The sequence below is a fragment of the Rhinolophus sinicus genome, linkage group LG06, assembly GCF_036562045.2.
Source record: "Rhinolophus sinicus isolate RSC01 linkage group LG06, ASM3656204v1, whole genome shotgun sequence".
Classification (NCBI taxonomy): Eukaryota; Metazoa; Chordata; class Mammalia; order Chiroptera; family Rhinolophidae; genus Rhinolophus; species Rhinolophus sinicus.
In genome coordinates this window covers 160,312,331-160,335,747 of record NC_133756.1, presented here as the reverse complement: position 1 = coordinate 160,335,747, position 23,417 = coordinate 160,312,331, and the positions used below count along the sequence as shown (strand labels likewise).

General features: G+C 50.3%; 2 protein-coding genes across 4 annotated transcripts; both read right to left on the bottom strand.

Annotated features, from left to right (window-relative positions):
• Positions 1-396: 396 nt before the first annotated feature.
• TIGD3 (tigger transposable element derived 3) lies at positions 397-3,241 on the bottom strand. Its single transcript, XM_019737844.2, has 2 exons — positions 3,035-3,241; positions 397-2,147 (listed from the first exon to the last, which is right to left on the bottom strand). The coding sequence occupies exon 2, from the start codon at positions 2,137-2,139 to the stop codon at positions 724-726; it is 1,416 nt and encodes a 471-aa protein (XP_019593403.2). The 5' UTR covers positions 2,140-2,147; positions 3,035-3,241; the 3' UTR covers positions 397-723.
• A 1,911-nt stretch (positions 3,242-5,152) lies between these two features.
• DPF2 (double PHD fingers 2) lies at positions 5,153-20,500 on the bottom strand. Of its 3 annotated transcripts, XM_019737846.2 has the most exons (12): positions 20,369-20,500; positions 15,846-16,006; positions 15,340-15,447; positions 14,899-15,062; positions 14,018-14,110; positions 13,812-13,890; positions 13,263-13,304; positions 12,104-12,241; positions 11,849-11,977; positions 11,576-11,688; positions 10,597-10,678; positions 5,153-6,468 (listed from the first exon to the last, which is right to left on the bottom strand). In XM_019737846.2, the coding sequence occupies exons 1-12, from the start codon at positions 20,398-20,400 to the stop codon at positions 6,392-6,394; spliced, it is 1,218 nt and encodes a 405-aa protein (XP_019593405.1). In that variant the 5' UTR covers positions 20,401-20,500; the 3' UTR covers positions 5,153-6,391. The 3 variants fall into 3 exon arrangements, with proteins under 3 accessions (XP_019593405.1, XP_019593406.1, XP_019593404.2); XM_019737847.2 differs by lacking the exon at positions 13,263-13,304; XM_019737845.2 differs by lacking the exon at positions 13,263-13,304 and having other exon boundaries at positions 11,849-12,241.
• Between the last annotated feature and the right edge of the window lie 2,917 nt (positions 20,501-23,417).

Sequence of the window (23,417 nt, the reverse complement as noted above, 5' to 3'; positions counted from 1 at the left end):
TCGCTGGAGAGAGGTTGTGAAATGATCAAATGAATGAAAAAAAAACCAAAACAAAAAACCAATGACTATTCCAAGTTCTGGCTGCTGTTTCCTTAGAATGTCCCTAGCCTATCGCCCTCTTTCCTGCCACCACCCGTCACCGCAATGAGAGTGAATTTAGCAGAGCAGCAGAATGTCTGGGGCAATATTTGGGATCTGTCTGGTAGCTGATGAGGACTCCCATCCCCTGGGAGTCTTTCCTGCTGGAATTCTGTAAGAAGGGGCTTCCCCTGGTCATCCGCAGACAGCTCCCGACAGCTGCAGTGCAGCCACCCTCAGCTATTAAGCTAAAAATCTGAGTTGAGTTTCCACCCTTCTCCCCTGAAAATAACACCCTGGCGTCTTTTCTGGTTAAAAACTTTATTTCCAGAAGGAGGATTTTTAACAGAGTTCCAGGGATCGGCCTTTCTGTAAAGCCCCAATTCCACCTTCCCAAGTTCCAGCCTCCCTAGAGGTTCAGAAGTACCTAGCCTAGCTCCACCCCCTCCCGCCCCCTTTGCACCCTTCTTCTCTGGGCTGGGAGGACTTTTGCTCAGAGACTAGACTTGGTCTCCCAACTTGCCTCCCTTCTACACCTTTCACAAAAGCTCCATTTCCATGGGAAAGAGACCAGCCCCCAACCTGCCTTCTGCAGAGGGCGTTTCCATGGGAAACAGGAGAGGGGCTCTGAGCAGCAGGGGCCCTTCACAGGCAGCAGAGCCGCTCCACCTCCTCCTCACAGGCATAGAATTTTCCAAATAGCTCAGGAGAAGTGCCATTGCACTCAAACCACCTCCTCAGCGTGCCCAGGGCCCGGAGGGCATCAGCTTTGGTGGGCAGGGGCTCAAAGCCATCCTCGCTGGCCTCCTGCTCGTCTTCGGTGCCCATCTCCTCTTTGCACACTCCAGACATGGGCTCCTCACCCTCCAGGTCCACAAAGCGGGAAAACTCCTCGTGGCTCAGGCCACGGGGGACTGGTGGCATCTCAAAGGCTTTGTCCGGGGACAGGGGCATTTTGCAGGGAGCCAGCCCTTCCTGAATGAAGCTGCTGACAATGAGCTGCGGAGGCACCTTGGCCCAGGCCGCCGCTGCCATATGCAGAGCATCCAGCACTGTGATGCCCGCCCCAGCCTCAGCCAGCGATGTGCCAGCCCTCTCACTCTGGACAGCCGCCAGCTTGCCCAACAGACGGTGCCGGTAATGGGCCTTAAAGGCTCGGACCACAGAGCTGGGCAGGGAAGGGGTGGTGCTAGCGGCAGACAGAGGCAGGAGCCTCACGTGGCAGAGGCCAGGCAGTCCTGCCAGCTCCTCCACCACTCGGGCAGCCAGCAGCAAAGCTACCCGTCGGCCCTGCCTCCCCATGTCCTCGTCAAACTGTGCCAGCCACTCCGACCAGGGGATGCCCAGGTCAGGGTGGTAGGAGGCAGGCAGAGCCTCACTGCTGACCCCAAAGAAGCACCTTGGCGCAGCGTGGAGTCCACTGACCAACACCCGCCGCTTCTCTATGCCCCTGCTGTTGGCACACAGCAGTACCTGAACTTGATCACACGCACCCACTCTACCGGGCACTGCCCGATACAGCAAGGGCACTTCAGCACAGCCAAAAACGTCCTCTGGGGAAAAGTCTTTAAGGGAAAGAGGTGGCTGGGTCTGGGACGTGAGGCCTGGGGGAGGTGGCTCAGAGGGGAACGGAGGTGAGAGTACATGGCGGGCTCCAAAGCCCACATTGTTTCGGCGTTTCCAGCGGACCAGCCAGCCGATGCTGGGCACAAAATCCTGGCCCATGATGTCGGCCAGCTCCTTGGCTTTGTGGAGCAGCATGGGCCCTGTCACGTCCCAGGCCTTGGTCCGAGCAATGTGGTACCAGCAGAGCAGAGCCTCGTCGATGCTGCTGTACTTGGACTCCCGCTTGCGCTTGCGCTCCCGGTTGGCTGTGCCGCTGCACCAGTCTGCAAGCAGCTTCTCCTTATTCTTGCAGATGCGTGAGATCTGAGGCTGGGAGACCCGGAAGCGCCGGGCCACCTCCGACTGGGACATCTTGGACTCATCCAGGAGTTCCAGCACCTGGATCTTCTCAGCCAGGGAAAGGGCATGAAGCTTCTTCTTGCTGCTCAGCTCCATGGCTTCTCCTGTGTGTGTGTGTGGGGGAGAAATAGTGAGGGGGTGCAGACGGCGGCGGCCAGGGGGCATGGGAGAGGAGCACAGTAAGGAAAAGAGAATCTATGAGCACAGGGAAATCAGCTGGTGTGTGGGAGAGACCAGGGGAGACTGAATCAACAGGGAGAGGGTGAGAGGGTACACTGGGTAGGAGACTGAAGGCTGGACTGAAAGAAAAGGAAATGGCCAGGCTGGGTGAGCAGCGGGCGCACTGATCCCGCGGAACGCCAGAGCAGAGAAGGGGAGGGTGGCTCACTGGTCAGAGGGGAGTCCGGGCTGGGGTTTGGCATAACTGGGGAGAGGATGAATAGAGCCGAGGGGACAGCTGCAGAGACAACAAAAGAGCAGGGGTGGGGAAGGACATAAGCCTGGGGCTGAGTGGGACAATTGTAGGGATAATCAGGGCAGGGGGAGGAATCCCTGGGAGGACGAGGGGGATGACGACTTGGGCTGGATTTAGATAAAGATGTTAGCGGATGGGGTGATGGAGCGGATGAAGAGTTGAGATGACAAGTGTGCAGACGACAAAGAGGGACGAATGAGTCTGAAGGAACGAGTCTAATTTGGTGCTGCGTCCCAAGGAGGTAAGGCTGGGCGAGTGTCCTATCTGGAGGGCGAATGGGAGCACAAGGCCGAGAGGGCAGGTGCACAGGTGACAAAGGGCAAGAGGGGTGAGGAGGCCACGGGCAGCGAGAGGGGCGGGATGTCCCCGGAGGGGAGGGTGGATTGAGACGGATATCACGGCGCGGGCACGAGCGCCTGGGACCCAAGCTCCAAAGCCTGGCCGGCCTCTCCCCACCACGACGCCCAGTCCGTCCGCCCGGCCTCCCCGCCTCCCGGCCTCCCGCTCCGCACCCACCTCAGGCGCTAGTCCCGCGGCTCCCGCCCTACCCCGGCCCAATTCCCGAGCCCGGGTACGGGCGGCGACGGGAGAGCAGGGGAAAGACGGGCGCCACGACCCGGAGGGCGGAGCGGGACGAGGGGCTGCGCGGGCGGCGGGCGCGCGCACAGCAGGTACCCGTGCACGCAGCCCGCGCCGGGTTCTCCGGGCTGGGAAGACCGCGGAGCGACCGCTCGGCTCCCCCGCCCACCTCCGCCGCAGCCCCGCCCCGGCCCAATCAGATTGGCCCGCAGCGGCGTCCCGTCCCTCCCCCGGCTAAGTCTCATTGGATGTCGTGAAAGTGGCGGTTCGTCGGACCCTCCGGTGGGTGGGGCTCCCAGCGCGCTAGGGGAACCAGGCGGAGCCAGGACCCCGTGAGTGTCCTCCTAAGCGCCTCCAGTTGCTGCGGATCCTGCCCTCCGGGCCTGACGAGCCTCGGGGCAGCGTGGGGGCCGGAGAGCAGATTCGGTGTCCCAAGGCCTTCCTGGCCGTGACGCTAGGCAGCCTCAGCTTCCTCATCTACCAGAGGGCTAATACCCCTCAAGACGTGGGTTTGAGAAAATGGAAGCCAGCGTTACGCTACACAAAAGCCGTTACCATGGACAGCGCTGGCCTCACGTAGCAGCCAGCTACGGAGAAACTACGTGCCTGGGGCCGGTTCTGACTTAGGGCAAGGACTAATTATGTTTTGGTATCTGTTGGCAAGCCTCAAGTTCCTAAACCCAAGATGTAATATTCCCTCAATAATCTTCAGTTCTGCCTGTGCTTCTTTGCAATTCAATGTAGGTATCTTAACCTGGGGTCCAGGGCTCCTTACCCCCAACTTCACCTGCTTTGCAGCCTCACTTCCTTATCCCCTCACAGCTCTGACTGGAAGTCTGGAGCCAGAGTCCCCATCCCCATTTCTCTGCTTTTCCCATCCGCTTGCCTCCCCACCCCAATCCTGCCCCCTGCTGTGCTCCATTCTCAGGCGTCCTGTGCTAAAGCCCACCTCCTGCAAACCCTTTCCTAGTTTCCTCTCGCTTATGCTTGCTGCCGCGTTCCCATTTTTTACATTTCTTTTTTGGCCACCAAGTATCATTGCTTTACTCCCTCTACTCCTGGCCTACTTCCATGTAAAAGCATGAGGACAGAGGCTGCGTTCTGTTCCTAACACAATTCCCCACCCAGAGCACTCTTACTTACTGGAGGTAATGGCTCAGGCCACTGCCTTCCATTAGGTAACGGGTTTTCAGACTGTTCCAGAAAACCCTAAAGAGATTTCAGGGGGTTCTTAACTGATTCGAATCTTTAAAAAACTTAATTCAGAACACATTCAAGTGAGATACGTAAGATCCACTGCGAAAGCTGTCACAGTGTTGGCTGCTGGGAAAGTAAACTTTTAAATTTATTGGGGTGACAATTGTTAGTAAAGTTACAGATTTCAGGTGTACAATTCTGTATTACATCATCTATAAATCCCATTGTGTGTTCACCACCCAGAGTCAGTTCTCCTTCCATCACCACATATTTGAAGTAAACTCCTTTTTGTGCAAGCAACCACACCGAGGCTGCGCTAGGGGCTGGGTGCTCGCACACTGCACTCAATGAACACCCAGCTAGCTAGTTGCCGAGTCTCTGCACCTCATGCTCATCACCACGTGTCCCATCGTGATGTCATTAGTTTCCCTGTGTCCTTTTATATTTATGTACTTGAAGCTTCTGAAGCCATTTTAAGTATCTCAAATTGCAAGGTTAACTGTTACAAACCTGCCACTACTTGCATGAGCCTAGCAAAATTTCCTCCAAATCAACCAAAATACAGAAATAAACAGGATGCTAAAGTTGATTTTAATCCAAATTCTGTATTAACCCAAACAACTTCATTGTTTTTATAATAAGGAATTGTTATAACTTGACTTTACACGAGAATTTAAAACTAACAAAGCACCTAGTTTTATATCTGCTTTACAGATTTGGGGTTCAGCAAAAGTTTTGACTTGGGGGAAAAATTCTATTTCAAAATACTTTAAGACCACTGTCCTAAGAAAGTTTTAGGATGAAGTGACCTTCATAACCAGGAAAAGGAGTCACGAGATAAACCACCCAGCAGAGGGCTCTGTGTAAAAACGTTTATTTGTACTAATGTTCAGATACAGGAATGGGGACAGAGAGAGAGAGAGAGAGAAAGAGAGAGAGAGAGAGAGAGAGAGAGAGAGAGCTCTAAAGTGACAGTGAATTAGGGCCTGCCCATGGCCAAGGGGAAGGCCACTCCAGGGTGTCCTGGCCTGGAGTGTCCCTCCCAGTACTTAATGTCAGTGTCACTAGGCAGAAAACTTAGGAATCAGGGTGTGAAGACCTCACCAGCTGCTAGCGAGCGTGCAAGGGAAGAAAGGGACATCTGTGTGGCTTCCCTGGTGACCCAGGAGCCAGGATTCGCACAGCAGGAGGCAGGGGCCCCCAGTTCAGTTAAGGGCAGGAGCTGAACGCCCAGGTCCAGGAAGAACAAAACGGGGATTTCGGAGGTAGGCTTTTTCATCGAGTTAAAAAACAGGCACATTATCCAACGTCTCCCTGTGACCCCCAAGCGGCTGGCCTGGCCCCCTGATGCTCCCCCTCCCCATAAAACCAAAGGGAATAAGGAGAGGAGGCAAATAGGAAATTTCAAGGGTGGGGAATGCTGCGGTCACCAGAGACCACATGTGAGAGTGAGCCAGGCGAGCACAAGGAAGATTCAGGGTGAAGCTGCTGCTCCCCCTGGGGTGGAACAGGGCAGGGCCCAGAGGGTGACCAAGAGCATCCTGGCTCGGGCAAAGGATCCTGGGTAGCAGGAACAGAGGGCTGCAGGGAGCCACTCGGGGAAGGAGGCGGTGAGGCTAAACAGCAGGAAGGGCACGGAAAGCTCCTTGCAAGCGCCACCTCAGCTTGCTCAGTCGCACTCCCCGCTGCCCCCGGTAAAGTGGCCTCAGTGTGGCCCACCTCTGTGGGGGCAGAGTGGAGGCAAAGCTGAGAGAAAAGTGAGATGCACCCCCACTCTTTCTTGGAGGACACCGTTTGAACCCTGTGGTCACCAGGGCCGGGGCCCAAGGCAGGCAGAGTGAATGCAGTTCATGGAGAGCCGTGAGAAGCTGGGCCCACAGGTACGCCTTGGGGCAGTGTGCTGGTCCGTTCTCCCTGAGGGCCTGGGGCCAGAGGCAGACAGAGCCGCCACCTCAGCCTGCTGCTGCCAAAGGCAGGTGGGCATGACCACCCCCAGGTTCTCTGGACTTGTGAAAGAGAGGAGGGAGGGAAAGGCGTGTATGAAAAACAAGAGAGAAACAGCCCTAGGTGTATGGGGGGCGCAGGGGGGTGACCACATCAAGAAGAGTTCTGGTTCTGGTAGATTGAAGCTTTCTCCTTCAGCAGGTCCAGACACAAGTGGCAGCTCCAACTTCCTGCAGAGAAGCACAATGGGGTCAGATGGGCCCCACACAACCCCAATCTGTCCTTCTACTCCCCACACCGCATCTCTAGTAATAGGATCAGCTACAGGTAGGATGGGAGACCTTCTGTAGTAGCAAAGTTTTACAGTCACCCTGAGCTGGGAGAACCTACTAGGTTTTCAAGTATCATGAAAAGTAATTCTCAATAGAAAGAATTATTGGAGGACCAATAATTCTTGGTCCTCCAATTCAGAATACAGATTCCCAGGCCCTCTTGGCCCCCATCAAATCAGAATCTCTAGGAGGAGGGCCTGGGCAGATACAATTATTTAAAGCATCCCAGCTTTATAGACTCGTGATTACAGAAGGACCCAACTTTGTTCTCATGGCCCCAAAGGTTAGAATAAAGGTCATGAATAGGGGCTCTAGAGAAATCAATTGCGATTCCACACAAGACAGCTTTCTGTGACAACCACGGAAAGATGAGATGGGCTCCCCATTATCACTAGGTGTTTGAACAAAGGCTGAGGACCAATCAGAGGAAAAGGGGTGAACTTGGAAGACCCAATTTGTTAAGACCCATGTCTAGTTTCACAGATAAACAGGAAATAATGTCCCTTATAAGAAAAATAGCTTGTATCTTGTTTATTAATATTTACTATGATTGGATTATTCTATGCTTTTTTTGAGCAACAGAATTAGCCCTTCATGCCTTGAAATTATAAGCATAATTGTATATATGTGTATTTGGACATTACTCTGGGGAAAAGAATCATTAGCTTTTGTCAGCTCTTCAAAGATAGGTGACTCTCAAAAATATTAGGTTGGTGCAAAAGTTATTGGGGTTTAAAAGGTTAAAAATAATTGCAAATCCGCAATTACTTTTGCACCAACCTAATATAAGAAGGTCCTTTCTAACCAAAAGGTTAAGACACAGGAAAGGGTTGACAAGCTTTTCTGTTAACAGTCAGGCAGAGTTAAATATTTTAGGCTTTGTGAGCCACGTGTAGTCTTGGTTATTTCTTTAAACTCCCTTTAAAAATGTGAACATCATTCTTCGCTTCAGAGCTAGACAAACTAGTGCGACTGGGTTTGGCCATGGGGCGCAGTTTGCCAACCTCTGACCTAGAGCCTACGCCATCTGATGGCTTCTAGGGGTCCCTCCTCAGCTCCCCACAGCTCTCTACTACCTCAGTGCCCGACAGTACTTCAAGAGGCAAGCCCTTCTATAATTAATGTAGAATTTTGTCTGTAAGTTGGTATTTTATGGTTAAAAAAATAAAACACAAAACTCACTACTTCTCCCCAAAGTAGATTTATAAACTCGGCATGACAGATGACAAGAGCTGAGTGCTCCCCATAGCTGCTAAAGGACTCTCAGCCTTTGTTAGTGGCCTCCTTCTGGGGGCAGGAGGGTGACAGCAGTCTGACCTGTATTACCGTATTTCCCCAAAAATAAGACCGGGTCTTATATTAATTTTTGCTCCAAAAGGTGCATTAGGGCTTATTTTCAGGGGATGTCTTATTTTTTCATGTACAACAATCTACATTTATTCATGTACAAAAATCTATATTTATTCAAATATAGTCACGTCATCTTCTTCTGGAACATTGTCATAACTCTCCAAATCCCAAATTCTGGCTTGAATTTCTTGCGACTCCATTTCCTGTAGAACCATTGGCCCCAATCTCTCATTTCCAGCAATAGAGCTCTCCTTAAATGAGCACTTCTTGTCCATGTAGCTGCTCATAGTGCACTGGCAACACAGCTGTCAGTGATCTTATCCCAGGAATTCTTCACCTAAGTCACGACCTCTTGCAGGCGAGGCTTCACAAAGTTTCCACACTGATTTCTCTCGATTCTATTTTCAATGTAGTCTTTGATTTCCATGTGCAAATGGTCCTTGAATGGCTTGTTTATTGCAGTATCAAGAGTTTGGAGATAGGCAGTCATTCCTGCAGGAATCATTATTTGATCTATTCTTCTCTCTGCAAGGAAGTTCTTCATGTCTTTAGCGCGATGAGTGCTGGCTGAATCCCAGACTAGCAGACGTCTTTGGTTACCTCGCAAAACAATTGGCATTAAATTGACCCACTGCCTTAAAACTGCTTGTGTGCACCAGGCTTTTTCTGTTTCAAGAACATAAATGCCTGAAACACGTTCAACCTTATCTTTCTTGCCCTTAGTGATGATTAGAGGTGGGGCTTTCCTTCTATCCAAACTGCCAAAATACAAGTAACACGTGCACTTTCGTAACCAGTGGAGGGAATGTAGATTGACGAGGCTTCCCTCTGATCAATTGTCGTTTGAGATCCTTGGCCCACAAACACTGCAATTTCACCCATAGTAATCATGTTGGAGAGTTGGTATCTAGAAAAGTCGATGCCATCAACAAAAGACTTGAATGCAAGTGCACGTTTAATAACTTCAGTATCTTCCAGCTTGAACAGTGTTGTCGATCTTAGAGACAGTTCATATCACTGAAGGAAGCCATCCAGCCAGTGTTGTGATGCTTTGAATTCTTCTGGGGATATTTCTAACGGTGGTGCCATTGCAAGGGCAAATGCTTGAATATCAGCCCTGCACACAACCAAAGCCTTTGCTCTCCCATCAGCAATCCATTCAGATGATGTCTTCCAGCTCAGGAAATAATGGTTGCCGACCTGATCCACCCTCTTAACATTTCCCTCATCCACCTGTTGACTGAGGTTATCGTACTCTGCTCGCCATTTTCGGACCATTCGGAGATCCAACTTCTTCTCTTTGCAGAAAGACATAAGATTCTTGCCCCGGCAATCCTCCACAATTCCTTTCTTGTACTCGACGGAATAGCTCTTTCTTTTTGCACTCATCTTGTCTGGGGGTCAAAATATTATGCCCTTTAAATCTACCATTAAATCAAGTGTTAATTGAAGACTTACGAGACAGGAGTGGCAACAAAAATGATGACAGTTAAGAACGATGGTCCACACAAAAGCGATGAAAAATTGCAGGCTCCAAAATTCAGAAAACGTTTATTTCACGAGTGCATTAAGTTCATCCGTTACAACACACAACGTATTGAATTATGAAGAAGATTCATATTAGACACAACCACGTCCATTCATTATCAAGTGCGCACGTTATTTGGTTATTCATGTGTTGTGTCTGTACTCTGATTGGTCATTCGGCAATAAGTCTCAAATTCATCTGTTTACATAGGCGTTTACCTCTCATCCAAAGGCGGCCGCATGGGTATTTACAAATACTTAATTATAATTTATATTATCATATATTTTTAAGTATTAATGTAAACTATATTATTTTATATTTAATTATATGTTAGTATTATTACTTTATAATTCGTCTGTTTTGTGTTGCAACGGACGTACTAAATGCGTCCATCTGGCTGACGATCTTAACTGGGCTTATTTTTGGGGTAGGGTTTATATTACAAGCATTCTGAAAAATCATGCTAGGGCTTATTTTCCGGTTAGGTCTTATTTTCGGGGAAATATGGTACAAGTCAACTTGCATCACACAATGAGCCACTTTCTCTTGCCTGGGGTGCTGGCCCACATCCTTTGTACCGGGGCATTTGCAAACTCCTGAGTAAGCTCCCGAATTTCTACATAGGAAGGGGTTTAGCACAGAAATCTGACTGGCTGGAAGGGGACTTGTGGAGAGGCCACCACTGGTTTCCTCAGACCTTCCATAAAATTGGAGTATTAAGCAAACTACTGGAGGTGCGGAGTGACCCATTCAGGCTCCAGGTTCAACACCCTTCCAGACTGGGCAGAAAGGAACACTCAGTTTTGACAAGTTCGAGGAGCTGATGCCAAAGCTTCCCATCACACAACCTATGCACTGAGTTTCCTGGACTGGCTGCAGGAAAACCAAACACTCCATCTGGTCATTGTTCTCTGCTCAGTATCTGCTTTCTCTCCGGCTGATACTCTGTGTTTGCAAATGTATCTGGTGACAATGTACAAACATTAAACCCTTGAAGCTGAAATCCTAGGAAAGCACTCTGAACTGAGTGAAGGCAAATGCCTACTCCATGATTTGGAAGGATGTATCACTGATGAGAGAACTCATTTACTGTACGGTCCAAGTTTCTAATAATAATCGTTCTGGGTTAAGAGATCCAGGCCACCTACCTTCAGGAGGCTCAGACATGGATGGAGTAAGACAGTACATGTGGTAGCCGCGATCGCAGTCGTCACAGAAGAGCAGCTGGTCCTAGAGAAGGCAAGACAGGAAAAGAGGGGAGGTGAGTGACTAACGGGCCTCGGTTAGGCTGCTGGGGGCAGGCAGAAAAGAGGGCTTCTGTAGACACTGCAAGTACTCCCAGAAGCAGTGAGACAGGGGGCAGGTAAGAACAGATGTGGGCATCTCTGCATGGAACACCCCTGCTGTCCATCTCCTCCCAGACCGAGTCACTGTCATCCCCCCTGGACCCTACCAACTGCCCAACTTATCTCATGGCCTCCACTGTGTCCCCCTACAATCTATTCTTCACAGAGCAGCCAACGTTATCTTTTTAAAATGTGAAAAGTGATAGGCCACACCGTTCCTGATTGAACCCTCAGACCTGGTGGTGCCTGCCTTCCAAGCTCATCTTCTACCTGCTCTCCCCAAGCTGCAAGGCTCCAGCCGGCCACACTGGACGCGATACACCTGGCTGGTCCGCCCTAAGGCCCCTGCACGCGCCGCTCCTTTCCTGAGAATGCTCTACCTCCAAACCTCAACAGTAACTTCACCTCCTTGGAAAAGCCACCTCTCATTACCTAAGCCCGTTACCCGGTTACCCTCTGCCACGTGATTGGTTTCCCTTTCGTCACGGCACATGGTAAGAATGTCACTCATTTCCCTGCTTATTGCTTGTTCCCACAGAATGTCAATTCCATGAAAGCAGGGACCTAGTCTGCCTTGTTTAGTGCCCTCAGTGCCTAGAACAGGGCCTGGCAAAAGGAGCTACTCGATCAACACCTGCCAATCAAAGTCCCACCTGGGCTGCTGGGGACGGGCAGGCAGGAGGGGCCTCGCTCCCTTTTAGAAGAAAGCTCCTTTTAGAGGAAACTGGAAAAACAGTAAGCGCTGCGAAGGCGCATGGCGGGAGGGGGTGGGGACACGCACGTCATTCTCGGAGGTGCCACAGATGTTGCAGCACTTGCACTCAATGCACTGCCAGCGGTAGGTCTTCACTGCTGCCATCATCACGGGGGTGAACTGGAGGCACGACGGATGCCCTGAGGGGGAGGGGCGAGTGAATCGGGAGCTGGCCATGGGGGCGAAGCGACGTGACCTGCTTGACTGTGACAGCCGTGGGACGCTGGGGAGCCAAGAGCCCCTTGGGAACTGGGGCTGGGTGCTGGCTGTGGTAGCCCTGGCCCCTTGGGTCGGAAGTACCTGAGCGGCCACAGTCAGAGCAGGACACCAGCTCCTCGGGCTGTCCCGTCTTCTTGTTGATCTTTGAGTCCCCCAGGCAGAAGTCGCAGTAGTTGTTGGGCAGGGCCAATCCATCGGGACCCTTCTTGGCTACAGGGAGACAGAGAAGGCCTTCGATGCGATGCCGCCGTGGGGCGTTAGGGCCTGTCCATGTCCCCAGAGGGGGTTCTGCACAGCCTGGCCGGTCCCAGGCCGCCCCCCGACAGCCCGGCTTACACTTCTGCTCCTCCGACCTCTGGGACACGGGGGTGGGCGGCTGCGAGTCCTCCTTCTCCTCGCCCTCCTCCTCGGCCAAGTGGGAGTGTGCGTAGTGGTAACTGAGGCCGGGCCGGTTCTTGTAACGTTTCCCACAAACTGATGGGAGAGAAGATTGCAGAGAAAGTGTCAGGCTCCAAGAGTGCCACATCCCTGCCCCTCTAAGCTGTGGGGCACCACCTGAGGCAGAGGCAACCACCCCCGCCCGCACCAGCTGTTCCGGGACCGGCTTTTGGCGACAGCTGTCTCCCCTTGGCCAGGAGCAGCAGGCTCTCCAGCTTCCGGGGCGCTTTTCCCTGCTAAAGGCCAGCCCACGGTCACCTCTCCACACTGGCTAGCTGGGAGGCTGAGCCCTGGCCCCATCTCCACTGGCTCTGAGAATAGTCTGGGGAGCTCCAGGTCAGAGAGGAAAGGGAATATTTATAGTCTTGCAATATGGCAGGAGCAAGGAAAGGTAGGAAAGAGAACCCCAATTTTTTTTCCATCTCAGTAAATGTGGGAGGTTCATGCTACGCCATATATACCACAAAGCCCGTCTCTGCCCAATGTGGATAAGGGAGTACGGGCTGGATCTCTTGGGGATAACCTATCAACTGAGTCTTCGTGGTAGCTGGCCCCCAAAGAAATTCAAAGACACTCCCAACCAATCAGTGCCCTGCCCAACCCCACCAACCAGCAAGGACAGCGGATCCCCACAAGGCATCTTGTACTGCGGAGCAGTGATACTGAGAAGAGCAAGGGGGCCAGCAGGAGAGGATGAGGAGAGGATGGGAGAGGATGGGAGGAGGGTACTGGGGAACAGGAGCTGACCACCAAGTGTCTGATTTGGGGAAGGGGGAGGAGAGGGATCTGTTTGGAATGGGTTCCTTATAATGCTTCTGAAGCCACCCCATGCAGTGGGCCCGAGCAGCCCTAGGAGCAAGTTTGTGGGAGACAAGCAGTGGTAACAGCAGCTCTAGGACTGTGAGGAGTGGAGCACAACAGAAGGGCCACTGCTCCTATCTCCATGCCATTCCAGACTTTGAAACTAGCATCACAGGAGATGAGAGAGGCAGGAGGGACACGGGAGGAGGGAAAAAGGGACAGGAAAACCAAAAGTCTGAAAAGTTGAGAGAGCTACCTCTCTGGGGCGCTTTCGAGGTATGCTTTTGTTTGAAACTATCTGAAAGACAGAAAGAAAAGTCATGAGAAGAAGGCCTTGATACACTTGAGACAGGAGCAGCAGCAGCAGGAAAGCAGAGCAAACGAGAGAGAAACCCCAGCGGCGATGATGCTCCCAGGGTGGAGGGACAGAAGTGGGGAGTCAGAGAAAAGGGGGAGAGAGAACAGACATTGAAACACTCGGTGTTGGACTCCTGGGGCCCTGGCTTGATCGGGGCCAGCAGACCTGGGTGCCGTCTATCGAGCGGGTGACTGCCTGCTGTGTGCCCCCTCACTGGCACCCCCACCCCAGGGGACAGCAGAAGCCTCTCCCAGAGCATGCAGGTCCCGCCCAGCAGGTAGCAGAGGCCGGGGCCTCCCAGGGGTCTCAGAGGGAACCAGTCGGCAGGCAGGACGTGGCCAGGCTTGTTTTACCACTCTGAGCAAGAACACAGCCCTCCTTCCTCTCATCTCCTGAGCGGGAGCTGGGTCCAAGGCAAGGCTACCCACCCACTTGGGAGGCACTCACTGTCACAGGCATAGGGTTTGTCCCGGTCCTCCAGGATGGAAGCGTCCAGCTTCTTACGGGCACTGCCCACACCTTTACCCTGCCAAGAAGAGCAAAAAGAGGCTCTCACTAAGGTGTCTAGGCCATGAGGGAAGTTCTCCTGGAAGTGGCTGCTAATCTCGCAGCATCTGCAGGCTCTCCGGCCTCAGGCAGCGCCCGGCCCTCACCTTGGACTTCCCCTTTCCCCGACGCTTGGGCGTGTCTTCTTCATAGTCCTCGTCGTCCAGGTCATCCAGGAAGTCATCCGGCTCTAGGATCCGCTGAGTGGACAGGAGGATGGGGGGGCAGAAGTGACTCCCTGGCAAGGCCACCCACAACCTCCTTTGTGACCGGGCCTCTGCTCCATCCTCATTCCCCACTGCTGCGCTTCAACACCCTAGAATCCTGCTCCTTCCGTTTTGGGCTCGCCTTCCTGTGCTGCTCTTCGTGTGGTTCCCTCGCCTGGAATGCCTTTCCCACCACCTCCCCACGCTGAGTCAGATGCCAGGTCGCCAGGCAGCTCTCCTGGACAGCCCAAGTAGCCGCATTTCTCCTGCCTCTGATCTGCTGCATGCGCAGCAGTGCTTCCCTTCCGGCAGCTCACTTCCTAGATTTGGAGTTTGCTGCTTAATTGTGTGGCCTTGGGGGAAGTTTCTGTTAATTGCTCTGCTTCAGTCTCCCTGCTGTACAGACTGGAGAAAATGACGGAAAAGCGAGTACAGCGCCTGGAGTATTTTCCGCTGGTTATTTTTATGTATAGTTTTATCGTCCCTGTTGGCAGGGACCAAGGTCTGCTTCATCTATGTAACCCCAGGTACCAAACACCTTTTGTGACAAAGATGAATGAATGAGAGTCTGTACTTAGGAGGAAAGAAGAGGGAAAGGCTGGATGGTAACAGTGACGCCAGCTAGCACCCAGCACTAATGAGGGAATGAGGCAGGAACAGAACTCCAGGGGCCAGCCTCCTGGCCCGCAGCGTCTGCTGCCATTCTGATTACTGGGTGGCCTCTGACGAAGAGGAGGCTGGATTTCATCAAAGCTCCCTTAGCCAGAGTGTTAACCTTGTACCTTCCGTGCTCGACTGTTGGTCACAGGAAACTCGCCCAGGCTGTCATCATCAACTCGGGGATCTGGGGCACCTCGCTTCTCCAGGGGGTCGGTGCGCAACAGAGCCTCTAAGCTACTGCCGTCTTGAGAAATGAGCCCCTCCTTCTTCAGGGTCTGTTCTGTGTCTGCAGGCAAGGTCAGGGTGAGGCGAGGCTCAGAGGGGTCTGCACCGTGCTAGGCCAGCCACCGTCTTCTGGTCTCTGGCTGCCCAGGAACCAAGAGGCCCTCGTTCACCTGGCGCCACAACTTATCTGTTGACCGCTCTCTTTTATTAGACTGAGTTCTTTGAAGAAAGGATCACATCTGATTCATTTTAGTATCTTCAGGCTCTAGCTCTGAAGATTAGCAGGCCTCTGACCATGCAGCAGGCCATGCAGCTGCTCAGGGAGGCGTGTGCTTTACCTGGTTTAATAGATGGGAAAGAAAGTCTGGGGTCCTCAGGAGGGTGAGCTCGCCGCTTTTTCCGCCAGCGCCGGGCAGGGTAGGAGTACAGCTGCCCAGAGGCCAAACCTGCGGAAAGAGGAGAGGGAAGTTAAGCCATAAGCCAGCTAGAAAATAGTATCAAACACTTTCTAGATGAGTAGGCCCCACTTGAGTTCTAGAGCAAAAGAGGAATATGGGCAGTGCTGGGGGCGGGGGTGTGGGTGGGATAGTTTATGGAAAGAAAAATGAACTCAGGGGCCTTGGCTAACACACAGCTTTTCGAAGCCCCAAAATAGCCTCAGAAGGGCAGCCCTGCAGAAAACCAAAATGCTGGTATGAATCTGCCTCTTCCTCCCTGGGCTTCTAATCATGGGACGATCATATCCATCCACAGGTGGAAAGCAGTAGGGAAAACCCTCTCAGCTGCCTCACCCCTAGTACGAGGAAGCTGCTTCCTCCTGGTGCTCCTGAGTCAGGAACCTCACCTGGACCCCGGTGTCGCTTTTCCATCCAGATGTAACAGTTGCTCTGAGCTACTCCGGTCTGCGAGTCCAAGAAGGGCAGGCGCACACTGCGCTCAGCACAGAGGCGGGCATTGTAATTGTGGCACTGCTCCATGGCATCTTTGTAGTACTGCTCCCCAAGGCTGCAGGGAAGACAAAAACCAGGTGTGTGTGTGTGTGTGTGTGTGTACACGTGCTGGGGGTGGGGGCAGGGCACAGGGTGCTGAACTATCCCACTCCTTTGCCATCTGCTTCTCTACTAGTCTCAAGGGACCGCGAGACTGCTGCTTTGGCTCTAGTTACCTCCATTTCTGCCTCATGGGACACCAAGCCCCTTCACTAAGCCATTATGAGAAAAGATACTTTACAAATAAATTACCATCAGGAACACATGACGTCATCATTTGTCTAATCAGACGTTAAGTCTAACCCACAAAGAAGAAACGAATGTTCATTCTGTGTCTCTCCTGAGTTCAAACTCTGGCTACTCGAGATGCTATTTCGCTTAACCCTCGTGACTCGGAGAGGCAGTGGTTAGCTCCTATTTACAACAGAAGAAGCATTCAACAAGGTCTGGGGGACTTTACTAAAATAGTCAGCAGACTACAGTATATCCATACAATGAAATTCTATTTAGCCATAAAAAAGGAGGAAGCTCTTCATGTACTGATATTAAATAATATCCAAGATATCTAGGGGAAGAAAAAGCAGTACAGTGCTGAAAATACTACCATTTATGGAACAAAGAGGTGGAAAAGAAACTATAGGCCTCCAGGGAGAAAAAAACAGGTGACATGGGTACTTTCTCCTACATGCTTTTATGTCTTTTGAATTTTGAACTAGGTACTTAGCCAACTAATTAATTCTATATACTAATTTTATAGTCAATGGAAAACATCTGAAAATACCTGGAATTCCTTGACTACTCTTTAAAGACTACATGCTCCATGGCATCTTTGTAGTACTGCTCCCCAAGGCTGCAGGGAAGCCAATACTAAACCTGTTTACTCAAAGGCCCATCCCAGGCTCTTCGTTTTCACACCATCAAATTACAGTGGTACCTCGGTTTTCGAACGTAATCCGTTCCGGAAGACCATTCAAGTTCTCTAACGTTGGAAAACTGAGGTGCGGTTTCCCCATAGAAAGTAATGCAAAATGGATTAATCCGTTCCAGACCTTTAAAATCAACCCCTAAAACTGCAAATTTAGCAGTTTTTTTAGTATCTGATGATAGTAAAAATGAATTTAGATGAATTTAGAAAAATGAATTTAGAAAAATTTAGGTTTTTTTTTTTTTTTACTATCTAATGATACCATGGATCCATAAAATTTACAGCGTTCGTAAACCGAAATGTTCGTCAACGGAGACGTTTGAAAACCGAGGTACCACTGTATATAGCAAAGAATTTTGGACTCAAAAGACTCGATTTGAAATCTCAATCAAGGGTAAATCTTTAAGTGCTCTAAGAAGCTGGAAAACTGCACAGTGCCAGGAGTTGTCTGGTTCTAAGTGTGTATATAGAACCAATCTTGTTCTCGGGGTTTAACAAACACTTTAGCACTGGTGCTTAAACTATAACAATTCGTATTTATATATTTGATAATCTTAAACAGAGGGCAGAGGCAATTTCTTTCCCACAGAATTCCCAGTACCCATGAAGGTAAGGTGTCTGGGGCATCTTGATTTGACTTAGGAGTAAAAAGACCTGGCTTGGATGAAAGACACCAAATAAACATGCACAGGTATAGACTGGGGAGGGTGGATTAGATAAATTCTAACATATTCTATGAGAGGGCGACCCCGTGCATGAGAAGCTGGACAGAGTAAGTCTGTGTGGCTTATGTACGTAACTTGAGCTACACCAACAAACTCTTCTCTGGAATCTGAGGGGAGCTTTCATTGAGCAGCCACAACAGATCACTTAGGTACAGCTTAGCAAGTTCCTAGCAAATGAAAAAGACACACCACACACAAGCTGGTGACACCACAAGACAGCCTGGTTTGATGCAATGAGCTGTAATGCCTGTGATTTGAGGGAGACATGAATCCTGTGTTGGCGAGTGGAGAGCACAGAACAGGCTCACATTTGCTTGCCTTTAGGAGGCAGCCATGTCCTCGTAACACAGAAAAATTGGACAAACAAGGTTGAGAGCAGCAGCTCCTTTGTTTCTGCTGATGGGAATTGATACTGACATTGGAAGTCAAATGGAAGGAAGGGCCACATGGGCTGAGAGCTGCAAGGAACAGCTTGTGGGGAATGGATAGTAAAGTTCTTGTGAGTTAAGTGGAATTTCAGAAGGTGAGGCAAGAAGTCCCGTGAGTAAGAGAGCTGGGACTGAAACACAAATTGGGGGGAGAGAGGATCTGATGAGGAGAGAGCAAGAGAGAATGAGAGAGCACTTAAAGAAATTAAGGATCCTATCCCCCAAAATTTCAAGCTAACATTACTCTCCAGATCTTGTTATCTAATCAGAAGGTATCAAAACTAGTGAGCAGCCACAGCTATTTAGTGCTATTGTCTTACCTTAGTAAGACACCTTAAAGACTGTTTCAATTGTGATACCACATTTGGGAAGGACAGAGAACTTACAAATAGGACAATTCTTCCCCCAAAACAGATGGAAGTCAGAAAAGATGCGCTGGTAGTCCTGACCTTGATGAATATAACCTCAGCTGTCAGAAGACTAGACACACCATGATCAAGAGAGCAACAGAAACACATCTCACAGGGTGAGAGTGGTACAGGAAGAATGAAAGCCCCTTCTTAAAGGGAAAGTTCTGTAGGAAAATGTATTCATTGTGATCCACAGCCCTCTGCAACTACAACTGAGGAGAAAGTTGGTTTCTCGTTACTGGTACTCAGGAACCAGTGGCTGGTGACCCTCACAATCTCTATAGCTCTTTAAAGAGAAATAAGAAATCATGCTCTATTTAAACGGGCAACTCCCCACTTCTAACACTACACAAAAGGGCTGGCAATCCTATTTCCAGGAAGAAAGTCTTCCTTCATAAAAAAATCTCATTACATAACACTCTCAAAACCTAGGCCAATCTGACATTCTTCCAGTATAGTACGATTTGCGAGGTAGAAGCTTTGATTCTTTTTCAGGAAGCGTGAAACCTGTGTAAAACCTTCCCTTACAATGGGATGGGGGGAGTCAACAAAGAGAAAGGCAGGGAAACAAAGAAAGAACATCTGAGTCAGGAAGAATAACTATATAAATGGTAGATTATTTCTAAATTGAGGGAAATGTCAGCCTGAAGAGAGAGCTGAGGAAACTGGAGTGGGCAGATCACAGAGAAAGATAATAGTGTTGGGAGGAGGGATGGCTGAAAAAAGGCAGCAGGATAGAGCTGAAAGCAAATTTAAAAAAAAAAGAAAAAAACCACAAGAGGAGGAGAAGGCACTTAGCTTAATGGAAGTGGGAAAGCATTCTCAAAGAAAAGGCTCCAGGCGGGGAGGGGGGCGGGGAGAAGCAATGTACCCTTATAAAAGGCTCCTGGGAAGAGTGGGACTCAGCCCACCACAAAGACAAATGAGAAGCTTTAGAATAGTTCCCAAACCTTTACATTGTCATCCAGTCAAAATCCAATAGCCCTGGCTGGACAACTAGACACCTCTCAGCGTACCTACCCCTGCACCAAGCCCAATTAAAAGGAGCTTGTTCTAATTGCCCAACGGGGCATGAACCCATTTCAAAACCCATTCGGATTCTTCGTTAGGAAGGAGGCTGTGTTAAATCAACTCCCAAAGCATCTCTAACTCATAGCTAACAGGCCATTTCCCCAACAACCATTAACTTTAACTTTGCTCGAAATCTGCCCAGCACGAGAGTATTGCGGACCTAGATGCCCGTCCAGGCTGCAAAGGCGTCCTGCCGTCCAGCTCCCGTGTTTTGATGTCTGGGACTGGCCAGCTCAAAGGCCTTCTCCCCTGAAGTTCTTTCCCTTCTGTATCTGCTCAACAAATTCTTCCCGAGAATATTTTTGGGCTTGAATACCTGATACCTAAGACACCCCCCCCACACACACACACACGCCACGGGGCTGCCCCGCGGTGCTTAACCGCGTGGAGGTGCCGCGCCTGTTGCTCCAGGGCCGCTTAGTCGACAGGGAGGGGTCGCTGGTCGGCCTTCGCGGGGACACTGGTCGTTCCCAGGTCCGCCCTCGGCCGGGTTCCTCCGGGCTGCGGCGTCTCGGAAGGGACCCCGGGACTGTGTCTCTCGTACGCAACAAGGGAGCCATAATCTGGAAACCGTAAGCCCCACGAGCCCAGGGAAGCTGCCAGTCAGGAGCTCCCGTGTGCCCCCCTCAGGGCCTCCACAAGTTTCCAAAGAAGCGCAACGTCTTCTCCGGAGTCTCCTGTTGCCCTCCACCGTAGGAGTCGCAACAAGACCTTCCCCGGCACGTCCCTCTCTTCGCCTCGTCCATTTCCGCCCAGCCCCCTCCTCCCAGGCCCCTTACGAGACCTCCCGGCCTAGGAGAGAAAGAAATGACCACTCACAGCTTCACTACATTTTCCACCACGGCCGCCATCTTCCCTGCTCCTTTCCCTTAGGCCGGGAGGCCCGGAGCCTGCAGCGCGCAGGCGCCGGGACCTAACCGGGGGGACCTAGTTCCCTTGTCCCTCTGCGCAGGCGCCGCCCGAGCGCGCGCGCGTTCCGGAGCGCGCGACGGAGAACCAGCTTCGAGCCTGCCCCCGCGGCCAGAGCCGAGGAGCCCGACGCGCAGGCGCGATGGGTACGGGCGCGCGCCCTGAGCCTCCTGCTTGAGCCCTGCGTCTTCCAAGTGGAGGAGCGGGAGCAGGATTTACCCTGATCCAGAAGGGAGAAGGCGAGAGGTTGGTGAAAACTGGCAGGCCCAGAGATGGGCTAGATGGAGTGCATGCGTCCTGCAACCTCGCCGACCTTCAATCTTGTGCTTAACTCTTTGCTCTCAGTCACACGTGGGTAGCGGAAGATAAGAGTAGTGCATAGTCCACTTGGGCCGCCAAACATACTATTCCCATTTTAGGGAGAGGAAAACTAATGCCTAGAACTGGGCAGTTCTTTGGCCTAAATATTGGAGTCTGGTAAAAGTTACCTTCCTGCCACCAAACTCAGCCACCAACTTTACTGGTACCCATCTCTTCTCCCTTGCTTCCTACTCCTATCTAAGCTCGTTCCCTCCACTTGGGTTTTGAAGAACTTCCTTCCTGCAACTGTTCCTCTGTCATCTGTACAATTCATTTCTCCTTCACTGTTGAGCCATGCAAATTCGTGTACACGCATGGCTTAATATTTTTTAAAAAAGCAAAGCTCTTCCTTAAGTCCACGTCTGCCTTCAATTATCACCCTATTTCTTTTTACTTTTTCATAGCAAATGTTCTGTTTATACTCCCTGTCTCTGTTGACTTATGTCCAAGTCTTTCTGCCCAATTTAATGGGGATGTTTCCCCCCACCAGTTCACTTGAAATAGCTCCTAACAAAAATCAACAGACTTAGAGATCTCCTCTGTCCCCAACAGCCTGTCAATCCCATGACACAAGTGACCACCAGTCCCTCCCTTATCACGTTTCTGAGACATGCACCTGGCTGTCCTCCTATCACACTGTCAGTTCCTTCAGCCTCTTCTGGCTCTCCGACATCTGTTCCACCTGTAATTGTCAGCGTCTCCAGGGCTTGGTCTTTTGTCCCTGTCATATACCTTATTTCATCATTTCCAAGATGTACATATTCCATGTCCTCTCCCCCCCATTTTAATAATTCAGAATCAGCACATCTTACCATCACTGTGCCTTAAAATCGTGTTTGGCAGATGACAGTTGTGATGTATTTGTCATTGTCTGCCATCCATTAAACTTGCAGAATAGGCGTCAGCAGCCTGGAAGAAAAACCAGAGATAATACTGGTGTACTCTTTTACCCCTGGGAACTGAATGATTGTGAGGACAAAAGGTGTCAGAGGTGACTCCAATGCAAGAGTCAGAAGTATGTGTTATGGTCTAAATGTCTTCCCCCCCCACAAAAAAAATTCATATTGAAGCCCTAACCCCCAATGTGATGGTTTTTGGAGGTGGGGCCTTTGGGAGGTAATTAGGGTGAGGTGAGGTGAGGTTATGAGGGTGGGGCCCTCATGATGGGATTAGTGTCCTTATAAGAAGACAGATCTCTCTTCATGAGGACACAGCCAGAAGACAGATGTCTACAAGGCAGGAAGTGGGCTCTCACCAGGAACTGAATCTGTTGGCACCTTGATCTTGAGCCTCCAGAACTGGGAGGAATAAATGTCTTTTGTTGAAGCCACCTAGTCTATGGTATGTTGTTACGGCAGCCTGAGCCAACAAAAGCAGTGTCTAGCACTAAAGCTGAACATTCACATACTCTGATCCAGAATTTCCATGTGTGGATCTATATACCAAAAAGCACGTACAAGAATGTTCACATTAATTGTAATAACCCCAAACTGGAAACATCCCAAATGCCCACGACAGTTAGAATGGATTAAACAACAATGAAGAGAATAAACTATTGCTGCAGAACATGAATGAATCTTAAAAACTGAATATTGAGTCAAAAAAGTCAGTTTTAAAAGAGGACATCTTGTATGATTCCATTTATATAAAGTCACATACACAGACACACTAATCTACAGGGATAGAAGTCAGCAGTGTGGTTACCTTTAGAGGACAGTGACAAGGAGAGGGCAGGAGGTGGCTGCTGAGGTGCTAGTAATATTTTTTTATTCACCTGGGTAGTGGTTACATAGGTTTGTTCACTTTGTAAAAATGAATTGAACTACACAAGATTTGTGCACTTCTCTGTATGTACAGTCAGTAAAAATTTTAAAATAAAAAATTAGTAATACTAAGTAGGCTAGTTCTGTACAATCGGAAAGGCAGTTTATGAGCCCAGCATCAATGGCTTTCAGGTCTTGTAGGATTCTTTTTTAAGAAATCACTGAACAGTAGATACTCTACAAGTTCTGAGCAGTGACCAGTGACGAGTATATAGTGTTTCTCTTACAGACGGGAACCAAGGAGTGGAAGTGGGGGTGCAGCCGCTTGCCATCTCAACTGATGACCCTTTTGTAAAATGTTTCCTGTTCCTGCGACTCGGCTTCTGCTGATCTAGAGCCTTGAGATCCAAAGAGAAATGCTTCCTCCAGAGGCACAATAAGGATTTTTCTAAATTAGGAGCTGAGGCTGCCAGTGGGTCGTTTTGCATTCCACATCCACTGGGCAAGAAGGTGAAAATCGGGTAGCACTGTTGGCTGGGGTGATTGATTCTTATTATCAAGGGGTAATAGGATTGCTATTCCCCAGTGGGGGCAGGCAGAAATAGAAATGAAACCTAGGGGGTCTTCTTAATGTTACATTCAGGTAGTTAATGGGAGACAGGCTCCTGGTTAGGTATTTAATTCCAACCTTCCCACTAAGACAAACTAAATATCAGAGAAAGTGAAAAACAAAATCTTAAAACCATTCAAAAGCTAATAATATAATGAAAAATTTCTGGGCCAACATTTAGGAGGCTAAAATCCAAAGAAGTAAGCCCAGAATTCAAAGCAATTTT

Coding starts and splice junctions, on each gene's coding strand:
- TIGD3 (XM_019737844.2), bottom strand. CDS start 2,139: ATGGAGCTGAGCAGCAAGAAGAAGCTTCATGCCCTTTCCCTGGCTGAG.
- DPF2 (XM_019737845.2), bottom strand. CDS start 20,400: ATGGCGGCCGTGGTGGAAAATGTAGTGAAGCT. Junction 16,007..20,368: donor GTGGAAAATGTAGTGAAGCT/GTGAGTGGTCAT, acceptor TCTTCCCTGCAG/CCTTGGGGAGCAGTACTACA. Junction 10,679..11,575: donor GTGGCACCTCCGAGAATGAC/GTGCGTGTCCCC, acceptor TGCCTTCTCTAG/GACCAGCTGCTCTTCTGTGA.